The following is a 15,668-nucleotide window of genomic DNA, read 5'->3' on the forward strand; positions in this document are numbered from 1 at the left end:
AGTGTACAACATAGCAAGTAGCTGGCCTTCACATTCCCAATATCTAAAGGAACTTATACAGTATTGTCAACGCCAACAGGCTAAATTCATCCTGGAAATAACTGAGAAATGATAAATCTGATGTTATATTGGTGTTACATGATAATATCCTAATATTCAGTTCTGGTCACTATATTTGTATGAACTGAACTAATCTAAATCATCCCCAGTCAGTCCTTGAAAAATGAATCATGTCCAAAGTTTGGACATCCCTGCTTTAGGAGGAGAAAAACCCTTCCAGAATATGCCAAACTCCTCATGCAGACAGATGACTCACCAATGAGCACTTCTGTCTTGTCTGGTTTGAACTACAGATTACTGACCCTCTTCCAGACAATTACAGCAACCAGACCTTGATTAAGCATTTCCACTTCCTCACCTGGATGAGATAAAAATGAGAAACCAAATGTTAAGATTTCAGTGGTAATATGTCCTGGAATTGGAAGAGTAAAGAATAAGAAGTATAACACACTCTGTGGTACATTGGAATGCGTGGTAAACCTCTTGGAAACCAGCAGAAACATAAAGGGTCAACAGCGGAAGTAGTATTGTTTTGTAGGAATGATGGAGGATAAGAATGTATTCGACTCTGCCTTTTTCCTACAGGTTCCCTCCCCCTTCCCCCTCCTCCCCATGTCTTCTTTTGGAAGCAAGCTCTTACTGCGATAATTGGGGCAATGCTCCTCTGTCTCATTTAGTCCCAAGAAGCCAAACTGATTGTGCACGGAATAAGACACCATAAGCTACCCAATGTCACCCAAGCAGATGTCGGCTTGAACAATTAGGGTTTCTCTTTGCTGTCCTCCCCATCTCTTTTGCATAGTTCCAGGTATCTTCCAAATTTTGGCTTTTCCAATCTTCAATAACAAATTAAGGAATGAATAAAGAAAGGGAAGTCCATCCTGCTATTAATTAGCTTTCAATATTTGAGAAGCAGAAGAAATGATTGCAGTTAAATGTCTGGAATCCCTTTGATAAATTCATTGATATATCTGGGAAGAAACTACATTTGATGTTTAAAGGCGATTATTTCACCTTTACCAATACCTCCTACTACATCTCAGTTTTCTCCCCCATGTAAGGAAGTACAGCATGGGGGTGGGGGATCCATACTTCCTAATATCTTCTGCTGTTAGTCTTGGATAGAATAGTAGAGATCAGAATTGTCCTATCTGGTTCCAGAATTGTCTTTTTCCCCCCATTGGTAACTTTTCAGCAAAATGCCTGTAACTAGAATTTCCATTTATATGTCCAGTGGTATTCCTTTGATTTATACCCCACCTTTTCTCCATCAGTTCAAAGCAATACAGCTAAATCTCTTTCCTTCAAATTTCTCCCAGAATTAAACTACTCCCAGATTCACCTAGTGAATTTCCATGCCTGAAAGTGGGCTGGAACCTGGATCTCCTATTCTAATTTTAACCATGACCATGTCGGCACTCTAGATATTAAAGCAAACAGATTTTTCCTATCCTGAAAAGCCATTTGTCCTAATATCTGAAATGAATCTTTCATACCAGACTTACATGTTATTACTAGTATGCTATGATTGACTATAAGTTGCCCACCCCTGCTATAAAAGATATTTTAAACTGTTTTTTAGAATTCTGATGAGATATTAGAGATAGCAATTATGCCAACTCCCAGCATTGTAAATGGAGCCCAGAAGACAAAGGGAACTTAGGCAGATGCAGGAATACTTGCATAACTTGTTCTATAAAGTAATTCTTGAACATCTCATTACTTACACTCATTCTATGATATATTATTGGTCCAGAAAAATCAACACCTCCCGTAAAGCAGTAGTTAAGATTTCTTTCCTGTATGAAGTACCGTAAACTAGAAGGCTTGTCTTTTGCCAATTTTGTACACATCATGAATAATCCCCAAGCATTACAGAAGTATAATCCTTTTTCAATAACATTCACCTTTTAATTCTTCCACAATCAAACAGAGGAAGAAAAAAGAGAGAACTTATACTTTGATTTCATTATGAAAACTTAGTTTGAATGAAATTGGCAGACTTAAGCATGGATATTTATACACAAAATTCAGAGATTGAATTTCTGCCTCAAGCCATACACAGAGGAAGATCCCACTGAAGAAAGGTGGGGGGGAGTGTATTGTCAATATGCTTTAAACTTCTAGATGAACTCCCACATTGTTCCAAGAACTCCCCTAACTCCAGAAAGCCATTTCTCAGCGAGACATTTGAGGAAGACTTTTGAGAATACTATGAATAGTCAAGAAAACAAACAAAGGAATCATAGGTCACAAATGACTAGGCTCAAGTTATTGTATTTTGGATAGATAACACAAAGACCCAGTTTCCTTGAAAACTCCATAGTTCTAAGCAAGGTGGAATGAAAGTGAAGAAAAGGATATTAAGCAACAAGGTAAATGAGCTCAGTTATAGCAATGATGGATAGACCAGTGGTGGGTTCCTACCAGTTCGGCTGGACTGGTAGTGGTTTGGCAGCTTGGGTCACTGCAACTGGCAGTGACCCAGGCCTACCATGCCTCCAAACAGGTTCCCCGGTCGGCGCAGGCGGCAGCACCATCTTGTTTTTTAGTTGCGTGTACACCAAACCGGCAGTAATGCCAGCAGCAACCCACCCCTGGGATATACCAATGCATGGTGTGTGCATGGCCAGGTGAGGAACAGATCATCCTGGAGACAATCTAACTAAGGGATCACTAGGCATTAGCATTGACTTGATATGAATTCACTCAATGAAGGGGGGGGAAAGAAAGAATTGATGAAAATAATGTCTCTTGCTTCCTCCAGCAGGAACATTGTCTGAAAAGGTTTAGCTCATACTAAGACAGAAAACATTATTTGTGGAAAGAAAGTAATGTTTAAAACCTTTGACATTATGCTCCCAATTTATTTAAAATCAATAATTCAATTTAACTCTAAAAATCTATTACATTTCATAAGAAATTATTTGTTTTTGGAACAGTATAGTTGAAAACACATGAGATGCATTTGAAAATAAGTCTTAGTACATATCTAATTGATTAACATTCTAAAACATACTGAAATATATTATTTCATAATAATATATCTTTAATAATAATCATCATCATCTTTTGCTATTATCTTCAATGGCAGTAGAATAAAATTGTAACATTTTAATACAAGTAGTCCTACAAGTAGCTATAACAGTTTATTTAGTGTCTAGTCAAAGTTACGCCACTGAAAAAGGTGAATTATGACTGTTTTTCGCAGTTATGACAGTTGTAACATTTCCAAAGTCTTGTAATAAAAAATTCAGATGCTTGGCAACTGGTTCATATTTATGACGGTTGCGGTGTCCCAGGGTCATGTGATTAACTTTTGCAAACTTCTGATAAGCAAAGTCAGTGGGGGAAGCCAGATTCACTTAACAACTGAGTTATTAATTTAACAACTACAATGATTCACTTAACAACAGTCGCAAGAAAAGTTGCAAAATATGGGAAAACTCACTTAACAAATGTCTTACTTAGCAACATAAATTTCGGGCTCAATTTTTGTCTTAAGTCAGGGATTACCTGTAGTTTTCAGTAAATCAGATAATAATAAAGATTGTTCAATAACAATATGTTATACTGGAACCTAGTTAATCACTTCACTTAATTTGCCTTCTATGCTAGGCATAATCATGGCCATAATATTTGACCATGAAAAACAGAAGACACTATTTGAATGTGTACAATGTTTTCTTTCCCCCTTGTCCCTACTCCTTCCAGTAAGCAGTAACCTGGCTATCCATGATATCAGTACCAAAACATGGAAGATATTGTTGAAGGTTATGACTGTGAGAAAAGACAATTTGCATATTACTATGGAGATCTTCACAGGAGTTCAGGATGTTGTATATGGAAGCTTATTTTGGTGGGGTTCCACAGCAATCCCCACTAAATAGATTGGGCTGAGTGATACTAGGTGCCCTTCATTTACAAAATATCCTTTAATTCTAAATAGTTATGTGGACTGTCAGCTTCCTGGTTCAAATCCAACCACTTCTTATAATTTGCATCAGTGCCTCCATCCAATCATTTGATTAGATTTCTGTAGCAGCAATCTTGACACATAATCAAATACTGTATCCCTGCTTATCATATATTTAATTATGTTTATATCCTTCCATATGTTAATGTGTACGGATCATTGATCACAATAAAGGACATTTGTATATAACATTTGAGTAGAAATGTTGTAACGTTAGTAATACTGTTTGATAACTAGCCTTTTATTCTATTATGCTAAGAAAGTATGAACATATTATAATCTAGCCAAAGAAAAGCAAGTTTAACGTTCATTTATTTTGATGGCATAGATAAACTTCTGATTAATTTAATTTACATTGAAACACCATATACACTAATCTTACATTTAAGAACAGCAGTTGAGGAATTATATATTGTACCCAAGTGATCCATCCATGTGAGAAAATCAAAGCGCCTCAATCATGCTGTAGGCAATGCTTATAGCCTTATCCCAGGGCCTCATTATGCCTAGTATTCCAAGTGTCAGATGAAGGTAGCACAGCCCATATGAAATAATGACAAACCATCTTCATCAAAAACAGAATGTGCATAAGGCCCACAATTCTGAATAATTGTCATTACTTGAAAAATGGTAGGATCTGGACAAAGTCAGAAAACACAAGTTTGTGGCTTAGCTAGGAAACCATAAGGCCTGTCTCACTAATGAAAAAATAAAATAAGACAATTTGATTATTTCCTCCAACTTCTCCCAAAGCAGAGTCAGCTGGGGTATTGAATGAATTTAAAAATTGGAATTAATGTTTACTATTTAGACAGTGCTAGTGCACTAACTATTTATACTACTGTAATTATGAAATATTCCTACTTAGTTTTATTTGTATTAGGTAGAAGTTGAATCAATTAAAAATGTGTAATATATGCTCAAGATACATTTGACCCATTTTACAACCTTTCTTGCCACAGTTGTTAAGTGAATCACTGCAGTTGTTAAGTTAATAGCACAGTTGTTAAGTAAATCTGGTTACCTCCATTGACTTTGCTTATAAGGAGGTTGCAAAAGGTGATCACATGACCCCAGGACACTGCAACCGGCATAAATATGAGTCAGTTGCTAAACGGCTGAATTTTGATCACATGACCATGGGGTTGCTGCCATGATTGTAAGTGTGGAAAATGGTCATAAGTCACTTTTTTCAGTGGCATTGTAATTTTGAACAGTCAACAAGTGAACTGTTGTAAGTCGAGAACTATCTATATGTCTACCTTCCATGAACTCTAGTTTTCCTCTAATTGGCCACTAGAGATGATTAAAAAGAAACCTTCATTAACAAAGTTAAATATAGTTTAGAAATCATTTATTTTAAATGCTATTTTTGGCCAATAAACTTTTCATTGCATTGAAGGTTATCTGTAAAAGCCCATGTAACTAACTTAATTCCATTGTTTTCAAGAGAATAGTGATCTATCTGTTTCTGAAAATCATTAAAATCACTAGTGTTTCAACTCAAATTTGATTGCAATTAATTTCCCATTTCATACATTCACTGTCAAATCATCTTTATCTGCTTAGCATCTTTTCCATCCTAGAATTCTGATCTTTTTTTTTTTAATGTGGAGGATGAAAGACAAAACATTAGTGCCTTTCTAGATCATTCAGACCAAATCATATCATAGCTATGGAATTCTAAGCTTCATTTATCTTTATAAATATTATGGCTTGTATTAAACCATTTTATCATGAAAGTCAATTCCATTGGAATCAGTAAGATTTAGTTGCAGGTAAAAGCTAAGCCTCAGATTTATAATTCCTTGAATAAAAATGAGTATAATCTGAATGCTCTAAATTGTGGTCTTTCATAGGATCAAATGCTGTTACCTCCGCAAAGTATTCATCAAGGTTTTCTTCTTTACAAAGAATGAGGATCATTTTTACTAAAAGCCTAAAACTGTGGAGGCATTTGGTAGGAAAATATTATTTCCACATTAGAAACGACTGCTGTCTATTTTAAGTATCTCTTTACACTAGTTGCCAGTAGCTTCCTTAAACATCTAAACATTTATTTTTAGTCAGCACAGAAGGGAAAGTTTATAGTCAATGAGATTTACAGAAAGCAAATGGAAATCTGACAAGCATATTCTTAATTGTGCATGCATTTTTATTAATATTCAGTGGAGGTGTCCTAAAGACATTATAAATGACCAAATAGGTACCAACAACTCAATTATTCCAAATGCAGTAACAAGTAATATATTTAGCAACAGATCATAAATAAATTAACTGAATTTACAACTGAAGAATGAATGTTTAGGCTTGAAATGGCAAATGTCAACTGTTTAGGTAATTATAACTTGATCCTAATGGTGATGATAAAAAGTGCAAGAATAATGTTCACTCTTGTACCTTTATAATTGGCTGCACCGAATTTGCCAGTACAATTCTACCAGACTCTGATCCTAAAAAAAGACCTTATCAATGTGCCTTCCAAAAGATGGAGGGATGTTAAGAGTGATCAAAAGAATCGCCTAGCAAGGAAGCATGTTTATCTCAAAGCAGGGGTGTTTGTGGGATGTGCTACAGAGGATAATTGTAATGGAAGAATGGACTGGTGTATTTAAAAACAGGGTGGGGGGAATGCAGACCCCAAGATCTTGCCTTCTCTGGACAAAGTTGCTCCGAACGGAGCGGTGACTTGCTCTAAAGCAAGCGGGGAGTTTCAGGACTGGGTCGGTGGGGAAGAGGCCTAGCTCAGGACTAACCCCGTAGTCCGTCCCTGTGCAACGCGCGGTGTTTTTTATTTATTTATTTATTTACGACGACAGGCGAAACGGAGAGAGATGAACGGGGCGCGTGGCTGGGGAGGAGGTCTATTACCCTTGGGCTCCTCTTATCTCGAAAAGTAATCCGGGTGACAAATGGGATGAAAGAGAGAAGGGTTTGGGGGGGGGGGGTTGGACATCGCTGTTCTTGCCTGTTGTTTTTAGGCATCCTCCTCTTTCTTGGGTCAAAACTCAGGAAGGAAGGAAGGAAGGAAGTTGTCGATCTTAAATACACCCCAGCAGCTCTCGTGAAACTGTATTAGGAAGACTAATTGGTGGTCACGGGGGGCTACCCCACCGGCTTCCCAACTTTTTCTCGCGCCAGATCCCTTTGCCTTGAGCGCACGGATTGCTTGGCGGGCAGGCTGAAAGATCAAGCCGAACTCAGACCTTAGAAATTAGGGTCGATTTGATAGGTTGCTATCTACACTGGGCGGCGTTTACCCTATTACACTATTGGGTATGTGAAGGCTTTCATAAACTCTGCCTTTTGTTGTGCGCTTGCCGAGAGAGAACCGAGCGCTCTTCTACTTTTTAGTATTCTCTCCGAATACTGTAATTGATTCGAAAAGGTTTTCGACTACCAGATGTGGGGTTGGAATGGGGACTATGTTGACAATGGGTCGTCGGGGAGTGGGGATTGTTTGGAAAGTAAGTTTATAATGGAAGGGTGAATAGGAAAACTCCCCCCCCCCTCCAGCCCTCCCCTGCTCCAAAACAGAGAGCGGCGTCTCGGATTCTCGCTGCTCCCGGAGTGGGACTTTTTCGAAGGGGCAGAGGGAAAGCGAGGACGCGCAAGATCTGAGTTGCTTCGGAAAGCTCCGGAACCGGAGGATAGAGCGAAGCCTCCGGTGCTACAGCCTCTCATCAGCCTAATGGTCGCGTTAGCATAGCAGGCAGAGTTCTGTATATGTAAACCACAAACAGCTAATCGTTAGAAATCCCAGCCTCCGCCCTAAGCGCTCCCATTCTGGACCCGCCTGGACTCCCCAAATCGATCCCTTTCAATCGGTGGCTCTTTGGCTAGATCAGCCCCGCGGCTTTTCGAAGCGCTGGCCGAAGTCAAGAGTTGTTCGCCTTCCTCATATAAGCCACCCCTAGCAGCAAACTTTGGAAACTCGCCCCGACAATCCGCCTCCTCCACGCTCAGAGACAGACAGAAAGACAGACACGCTTTCGTCCCACGCAGTTTGTTCCTCCAGTCGGAAGTTCGCCCCCTCTGACAGATTCTTGAGCCCAGGAGCCGCCTAAAGTTCCTGTCCTCTCATTATTATTTTCACTACTTTTCCTTTCCTAAACCCCTCCCCAGAGACCTTGCCGCTTTTGCGGAAGAAGAACTCACGCTCGTTTCTGAGCAAAGGGCAGACTTTTGCTAAAAAGCTCTCCTCCCAATTAGCTTATCTTGCACTACCCAAAGCGACGAAACTCGCGAGCGGAGAGCCCACCAAGTTCACTCGCACCTTCGTCTTATTCGACTTGGGTGGAAGTGTGTGTGTGTGGGGGGGGGGTGTTGCTCAAAGACCCCCGTAGGAAAGCGAGCAACTCCACTTCCAGCCAATAAATCTTGCGCGGAGGAGCGACAGAAACGCTCAAGGAAGCTAGTTTACCTCCTCGCCCTGCCAGCCCTTTAGGACACCTCCTAAAGGAAAGAAGAAAATAAAGACGCGGGGAGGGAGGGGGCACAAAGCAGCCCAAACACGTAGCAGTGGAAGGAAGACGCGCTGGTGCGAGGGAGAGAGAGAGAGAGAGACAGATACACACGCAGAGAGAGAGAGAGAGAGAGACGGAGCGCGCGAGTGAGCGAGGCGGAACGGAGCGAAAAGAGAGGAAGAGACGCGCTTCGCAGCTCTGCCGCAGCCGGGACTTCGCCGCGGCGCTTGGCCAACAAGCCGCGCGGCCGCCCAAGCGCCTCCCGCATTCAGCCACACTTTTCCCTACCGCGATTTCCCCTGCAACCCCTCTTGCTCTCCCCTTAATTGGAGCCGGTTCCGCCGGTCCTCCCCGCATCCCTCTCCGTCCCCTCCCGCCCTTTCTCTCTCTCTCTCTCTCTCTCTCTCTCCCCCGTCTCTTTTTCGACTCCCCGGTCCTCCTCCAACGCCTCTTCCAGCGGCCCTTCCGAGTCCCCTGCAGACCTCGCTAACTTGTGGCTGTTGTGATGCGTATTCCCGTAGATCCCAGCACCAGCAGGAGGTTCAGCCCCCCTTCCAGCAGCCTGCAGCCCGGAAAGATGAGCGAAGTCAGCCCGGTGGTGGCGGCAGCCCAGCAGCAGCAGCAGCAACAACAGCAGCAGCAGCAGCAGCAACAGCAGCACCAGGAGGCGGCGGCAGTGGCGGCGGTGCCCAGGCTTCGCCCGCACGATAACCGCACCATGGTGGAGATCATCGCCGACCACCCGGCCGAGCTGGTCCGCACTGACAGCCCGAACTTCTTGTGCTCCGTGCTGCCTTCACACTGGCGCTGCAACAAAACTCTCCCGGTGGCATTCAAGGTAAGGAGAACTGGGTAAACCTTCATCAGTCCCCCCCCTCCCGCCCTTCACGGTGGCCCAAGGCAATTTCCTCCTTTCCTCCTGGCCAGGGTAAGGGGCAAGGTGTCAGGGGGCGGTGTGGTGTGATAAGTTAGGGCCTTGGCATCCACTGCATGCAGATTAGGGGGATTTGTAAGTGTTGGCTACTATTCTCAAGGAGCACCTAAGTGCCATTGAGATAGTGCTTTCCATCAGCTGAGAATTGTCCATCTTATAGGTACCTGGCCTTGTCTTCTTGGAGTGGGGGAATAGCCTTCACTATATGGCCTCCTCCTTGCTGCCTGTTTTTAAAGCCTTCATGTTACTGGCACAAGTTGGCTTCTCGCTTTTCCTTAAATCCTTAGAAGGAGTCCTCTCCTCTTCCTCCCCTTCCCTTTCCATAAATAATCATAAAGATAGGAGTTATTGCAGTGGCCAAAGGATCTTTCCTTCTTAAAGAAAGGTTCAGAAAAGTTTGAACAAGCATTCATCTCATGCCTTTAGGAGAGGACTTGTGGTCCCCTTTAAAATAGGAGATGTGTATCTTTTGCCACATCAGAAAAGAAGGCACTACATATTTGTGATGGTAATCCTTAGCCTCAGTCCTTAGGCAGCTCCCCAGTCCTCTGTTGACTGTTAGTTTCTTTACTGTCTAGGATGCTTGTTTATAGTTTTTGATTAACATTTACCTCCCTCATATTAGCTCTAGACTGAAGTTCATTGGCTTATTATTAGCAACTGCCCAGTAAGACTAACACAAATTAGAGTGAAGTATTAGTATATATACAGAAGGCATTTTAAATAAAATGACCCCAGCTGTTACAAAATGTTTTCCATAAATAATCATAAAGATAGGAGTCATCTAATTGACCATCAGGGTCAGACGCTCAAAGACATCAGGCAAAATCTCTGGGGGATACTGGAACTGTTCTTTCCAGAATCAAAGACTTTTGGGGGTTAGATCTCTGCAGTGCTTCCATCTTTTGGTCCTAGGCACCTTCCTGACCCATCCTTCCAATGTCATTTTAAGTTTCCTGTGTTGTTGTTTTTTATGTTTAATTTTCTCAACCATAAAATGAGTGTCTGTTCTAGAAGAACTTTGAATTCATTGATGTTGATCTAAAAATGGAATTGAGCAGAAGTTTCATTGTGGGAGGTGCCTCTTTTGCATCTGGTCGTGTTTGTTGTATCTCTCCAGGGCCTTAAATAAAAAGTTCTGCTGGAAGCTGTTTAGACATCTTTAATAGAAGGTGTTTTGTTGATTTGTGGAGTAATGAGGATGAAAGAGTCTTTAAAACTAGTGACAGAAAGGAAAAGCTGTTGATTGGGACTGGGTGGGAAGATTTCTGTTGGGGAGGGGGAGATTGTGTTGGACTCCTGCAGGGCAAATTAGGAAGCATTTGCACAGAAGGATGGGTTTGGGATTGGTGGGGGGTTTTTTTGGCCAAGGCAAAGAAAGTCAATATTTTTAACATGATCACAGATCAGTGAAATGCTATTCAGAACTGAATCAAGAATGGCTTTATTAATATTTTACAGTATATTCACACTCAAATTTTAGAAAACAGAATGTTTTCTCCACTTTCCTTTCTCTTGTATCCATTTTCATAATCCTCAAGTGAATCTCCTTAATCTGTACTACAGATTTATGCCTCTACTTTTCCTTTTTAATAGGATGACTCTTGTTCAGTAGAAAAGGAATAATAGCTAATACATAAGAGAGCTAAACATGTCACATGGACATTACTATAGTACATCTATCCTTTATTAAGTTTATGTAGATAGAAACAAAATGTTTATATATGTAGCCCTATTAAATTATTTCATATATATGTATGTATGTATGTATGTATGTATGTATGTATGTATGTATAACAGAAAAATACATAGTATATTAATCGAGTCCATCATATCTAACTCATAAGAAGACGCTTTTCCCTGTCCCCCAATATAACAGCCAAAGTTACACTGAATTCTGAGTTTAAAATAACATATGATTAAATGAATAAGGGGTCAGGATTCCCCAGAGAGTTGAATATTAGTACTGAAAGAGATATTCTGTGCATAAATGATAAACAAGACATTGTGGAGCTATTAGGGAAACAGTGAGTTTGGTTTGAGAATTTAGCTAAGGCTTGTATTTATTCCAAACATGCAATGACCTCTTCAGTTAGAGATTCCTGGGAACAGTAGCTAAATCATGGAATAATCTAATATGCCATGTGGTCTTGCCACAGCTTCAGTAAAATGAAATTCTGTAGTTTAAAACTGGACAAAGTTTTAGGTACTTTCAGCTTAGTTCAGTGGCCATCCATTAAAGGATGAAAGTGTTCGTAAACTGAGTTTTTTTAATAGTGTGTTGAAAGGGTGGTAAATCTTTCTTTAACTGGGTTTATCAACAGCTTGAATGCAATACCTAGAATCACTGAAAAAGAGAGAGATCTTATTTAAATCTGATTACCGTCATTATTCTGCATCGTAGCTTGGCATGGCAGAAGCTGCAGCTGGCAAGTTTAAAAAGACATTCAGAGCTCTTGCTTGTGTGTTTATGTGTGTTCATGCATACAAACTTGATTCCTGCTTGCATATTTGTCAAATATGTTTGAGATTTCTTATCTCAAATGAAAAGGCTATGGCAGATACAGGGAAAGCTTCTTTTCTGTAATAATGTCAATATGTGATAAAGCATACTGGTATCAGAATTTCAAACCATGAAAAATAAATATGCTCTTTTTAAATTATTACTGCCACCTGCTGAGTTTTAAACATTAGGGATGTGATGTGAGAGTCCAATCTTAAAATGCTAATATAGAAGTAATAGTATCAGTGACATTTAATTAAGAAGCAGACCCGATATGTCTATACTATACACCAGTATAGATTTATGGTGATTACAAAGACACCATACAAGTTAATTATTTAGTTTGAACAGTAAAAAGTTGTGATACAAAATGTAAAGGTCTGCATTCTTAATCTTTTACTGGTTAACTATGACATGCAAATAGAAAATAAAGCAGTACAATTTGTTTATAACATATCGCTGGAGATAAAGACCCTACTGGAAAGAATATTTGTAAAATAAAATACTGGTAAAAGTTTCCACTAAATAATTTTCACAAAAGGATTTGAAGTTATTTGGGAGGTAGATTATTCTGAAAAAAAACAAGGCATGATTGCAAATACATGTATTAATTACAGGGTTTAAAGTGGTTGCTTGTATTAGCTATCATGTGATGAATCCACTTCAAAGGCACATAATATATAGAAGCTTCTTGGAAAAAGCAGCCTTGTAAGCTATATTGGTTTTAATAGTAGTTACTGAACTGCATTCAGCTGCATACAACTTTGCTGAAGCATGAGTCAAGTATCAGTTGAGAGAAATGGATTTACTTATAAAAAGTCTTTAATTGGAAAGTAATCCCACATAGTAATAATGAAATGAAATGTCAGTTGGAAATTTATGTTGACATGATGGTCAAAGACATCATCCACCATGGGTAAATTTATCTGAAGTGGTTTGACTGGAGGCAAATATGTTTATAAGATTTCCAAATGCTCTCTCACTTATGGCAGAGAGAAGGGGAGGGAGAGAAAGAGGTGGGGGCTCTTTTAAGCTATATTTTGTTGAAATTGCATTGGTCAAGCGTTACTGAAGGTCATCTTTATATTTAGGGGCTGGTTGAAGAAAAGTCCTGATTTATTGAGAAATAAGATTGGCTAAACATTTCTTTTAGAAACTTCATCTATATTTGATTTTTTTTTTTAAAAAAACTGTATCCCAGGAAAATGTGAAAATTTTAATATCAAAGCTTTATGTAGTAAATTAGGAGCTGCTGGAAAAAAAAAACAGGTATTAAGTGAAAATTGTAACTGTTCCATAATATTCACAGTGGAAACAATGTGATCATCTCCATCCATCCACTTTCCCATGAATCATTCTGTATAGTGGGGCTGGACTAGGAATCCAGCATTTGACCCACTGGTAATATTTTAATGTTTCTTTTAGGGACACTAATTATGTTTTCACAAAGACACTGCGTCCATTCATCATATTCCTTGCTCCAGAGAAGCCTTATTGGGAGTCAGTGGGACTTTACCAAAGTAAGTGGCTGAAGGAATGTAGTCAGAATTATTAGTTATTCAGCTCTCTACATGTTTGCTGACCTAGATGATGTCAGTAGTAATAAAAAGCTTGTAAGTTAAAAATAACAGGAAAATAATTACATTTGGTGTGAAGTAATAATGCTGTTGTAGCATTGCAGCTATCTGGGATGTTTCTATTTCCATCAGACCCTGAGTTTTTCAGTTGATTTCAACAGCCTCAAGTTAAAGTCCAGAACATGAATGGCTAGCAGAGTGCTATATTTGTAATTAAAAATACTGTAATTCAAATAAGTTACAGCAAAGACTTCAAGTTTTTTTAAAAACTTAGCTGTACTTTTACTGTTTAGCTACATAAAATTATTGTAGTAATGGATATTTTATATTATTTAAATTCAAAATATATGTTGCATTTTATAAAAGATACCACAGTATACAATGTTACATCCCTTAGAATACATTTAAAACATTTGTTCAGGATACTCGCTCAGATAAGATTTTTACATGATATATAGACTATTGAAGACAAAAATTGCAACAGTTCAGTTTTTCAGTTTTTAGTTTTAACCATGCTCATTGGACTGAAAATGGCAAAAGTTAAAATAGCTGATAAAAATACAATTCTGCAGACTTTTAGCAGATTGTTACTCTTATCACTGTTTTAAACTGTAATACAAAATTCCTTTAATTTCTAGTGTGGAAAATGCAAGTTCTCAAAACATTGGAAATTATGTACCTATATAGAAAAATATATGCAAGAGGCTAACAACAATTCTTGTGGCTCAATTGGAAGTGTGCTCATAGGATATTATAGTCATGCTGTATTTTTTAAAAACAGCTGCACAGATTGGATCACTAAATGGATTAATTTACATCATAGTACATTTTGCAACATGAAGGAGATTATATGTCATGTAAATTCTAGATAGCTTTAGAAGCACTCATTATGTGTACCCTAAAAATCTGATTTCCATTTTTATTTAAATAAAATACTCTTACAAAGTACCTCTGTTTAAATTATCAGATCTCAGGTATATGGAACAGAACCAAATTTTGTATCTTGTTGAGATGTTCTTCAGTCATTTTGTGGTGTTAGTTAAGTTGTTCTGTGTTCTAGAACAGAGAACACATATCAGCTTAAGTTGCTTTATTTTCAAGAAGTTCATTTCTTCTGTAAAGACTGGGTCGGGGGGGGGGGTATAAAGTGTGGGATTTGTGACGGTCAGAACATCTTGAGATTTGTGCATAGTTATCACCTTGTGGAAGTTTTTTCCATGAAAGGTTTACCTCACTTCTTCTTGCTGGACATTATTGCTTCTGTCAAGGAAGGATCCTGGTCTTCTACTTATGTTTTTAAAATGCCTCACAGAAAAAGTTTTTCTTCCCAAAGTCTTTCCTCCCCAAATCCAGGGTTGGAGAGATGAACTGCCATCACTGTGTATACATATAACAGGATTGCATCTTCTATGTTTGCCACATTTTCTGTGACTGCTATTCTGTTTCCATATTGCTGGTCAGCTCCTCCTTTTCATATCTGCCTACAACAGGAATTAATGATGATTGGGGTATGTGAAAACCAGTGGTGGGATTCACTTACCTTCCCTACCGGTTCGCAAATGTGAGTGTGTGCAGTGCTCACACAATATGTTGGGGCAGGTGGGTGGAGCCTCCTGCAGCCGCCGCTACTAGTTTGCCCACACCGGAGAGAACCAACTGAATACCACCTCTGGTGCAGACATATTCCATATAATAAGCTGAGGCAGATCTTTCCAAAATACATACAGTAAATCATTTTGGGTTTCTAGATAGAATAAAGTAATACATTTTTTCAAAATGGTATACCATCATCGGGGCTAGTTGTGGAAGCCTATGATTCACTTTCAAGTAGGCTATATTTTATAGCTTGATTCACTTTTAACATTAAATCTAGGTTGGGTGCCCAGTTTGCATGTTGGCTATTGACTTCACTTCATTTCATTTCACTTCCTTCCTTCCTGGAAAAATTCCTGAAATTTTCTTGGCAAGATTTTGGAAATGATTAGCCCTTGCCTTCTGCCTAGGCTTGAGAGAGACTGACTGGCCTAAGGTCACCAAGATAGCTTTGTGCCTAAGGCAAGACTCATGGTCTCATGATGGTCTCTACTCTGATGTCTTCACCACTACACCATACTGGCTCTCTGGATCTAAATGTAGAATGCTATTAACAGTT

General features: G+C 39.2%; 1 protein-coding gene across 1 annotated transcript in view; it reads left to right on the plus strand.

Annotated features, from left to right (window-relative positions):
* Nucleotides 1–8,574: 8,574 nt before the first annotated feature.
* RUNX2 (RUNX family transcription factor 2) overlaps nt 8,575–15,668 on the plus strand; it is a 105,844-nt gene continuing 98,750 nt past the window's right edge. The window contains exon 1 of the mRNA XM_032213306.1: nt 8,575–9,340. Within this exon, the coding sequence (XP_032069197.1) occupies nt 9,008–9,340 (333 nt within the window). The 5' untranslated portion in view covers nt 8,575–9,007. The remainder of the gene's footprint in view (nt 9,341–15,668) is intronic.

This window comes from Thamnophis elegans, chromosome 3 (assembly GCF_009769535.1).
Source record: "Thamnophis elegans isolate rThaEle1 chromosome 3, rThaEle1.pri, whole genome shotgun sequence".
In the NCBI taxonomy this organism is placed as follows: domain Eukaryota; kingdom Metazoa; phylum Chordata; class Lepidosauria; order Squamata; family Colubridae; genus Thamnophis; species Thamnophis elegans.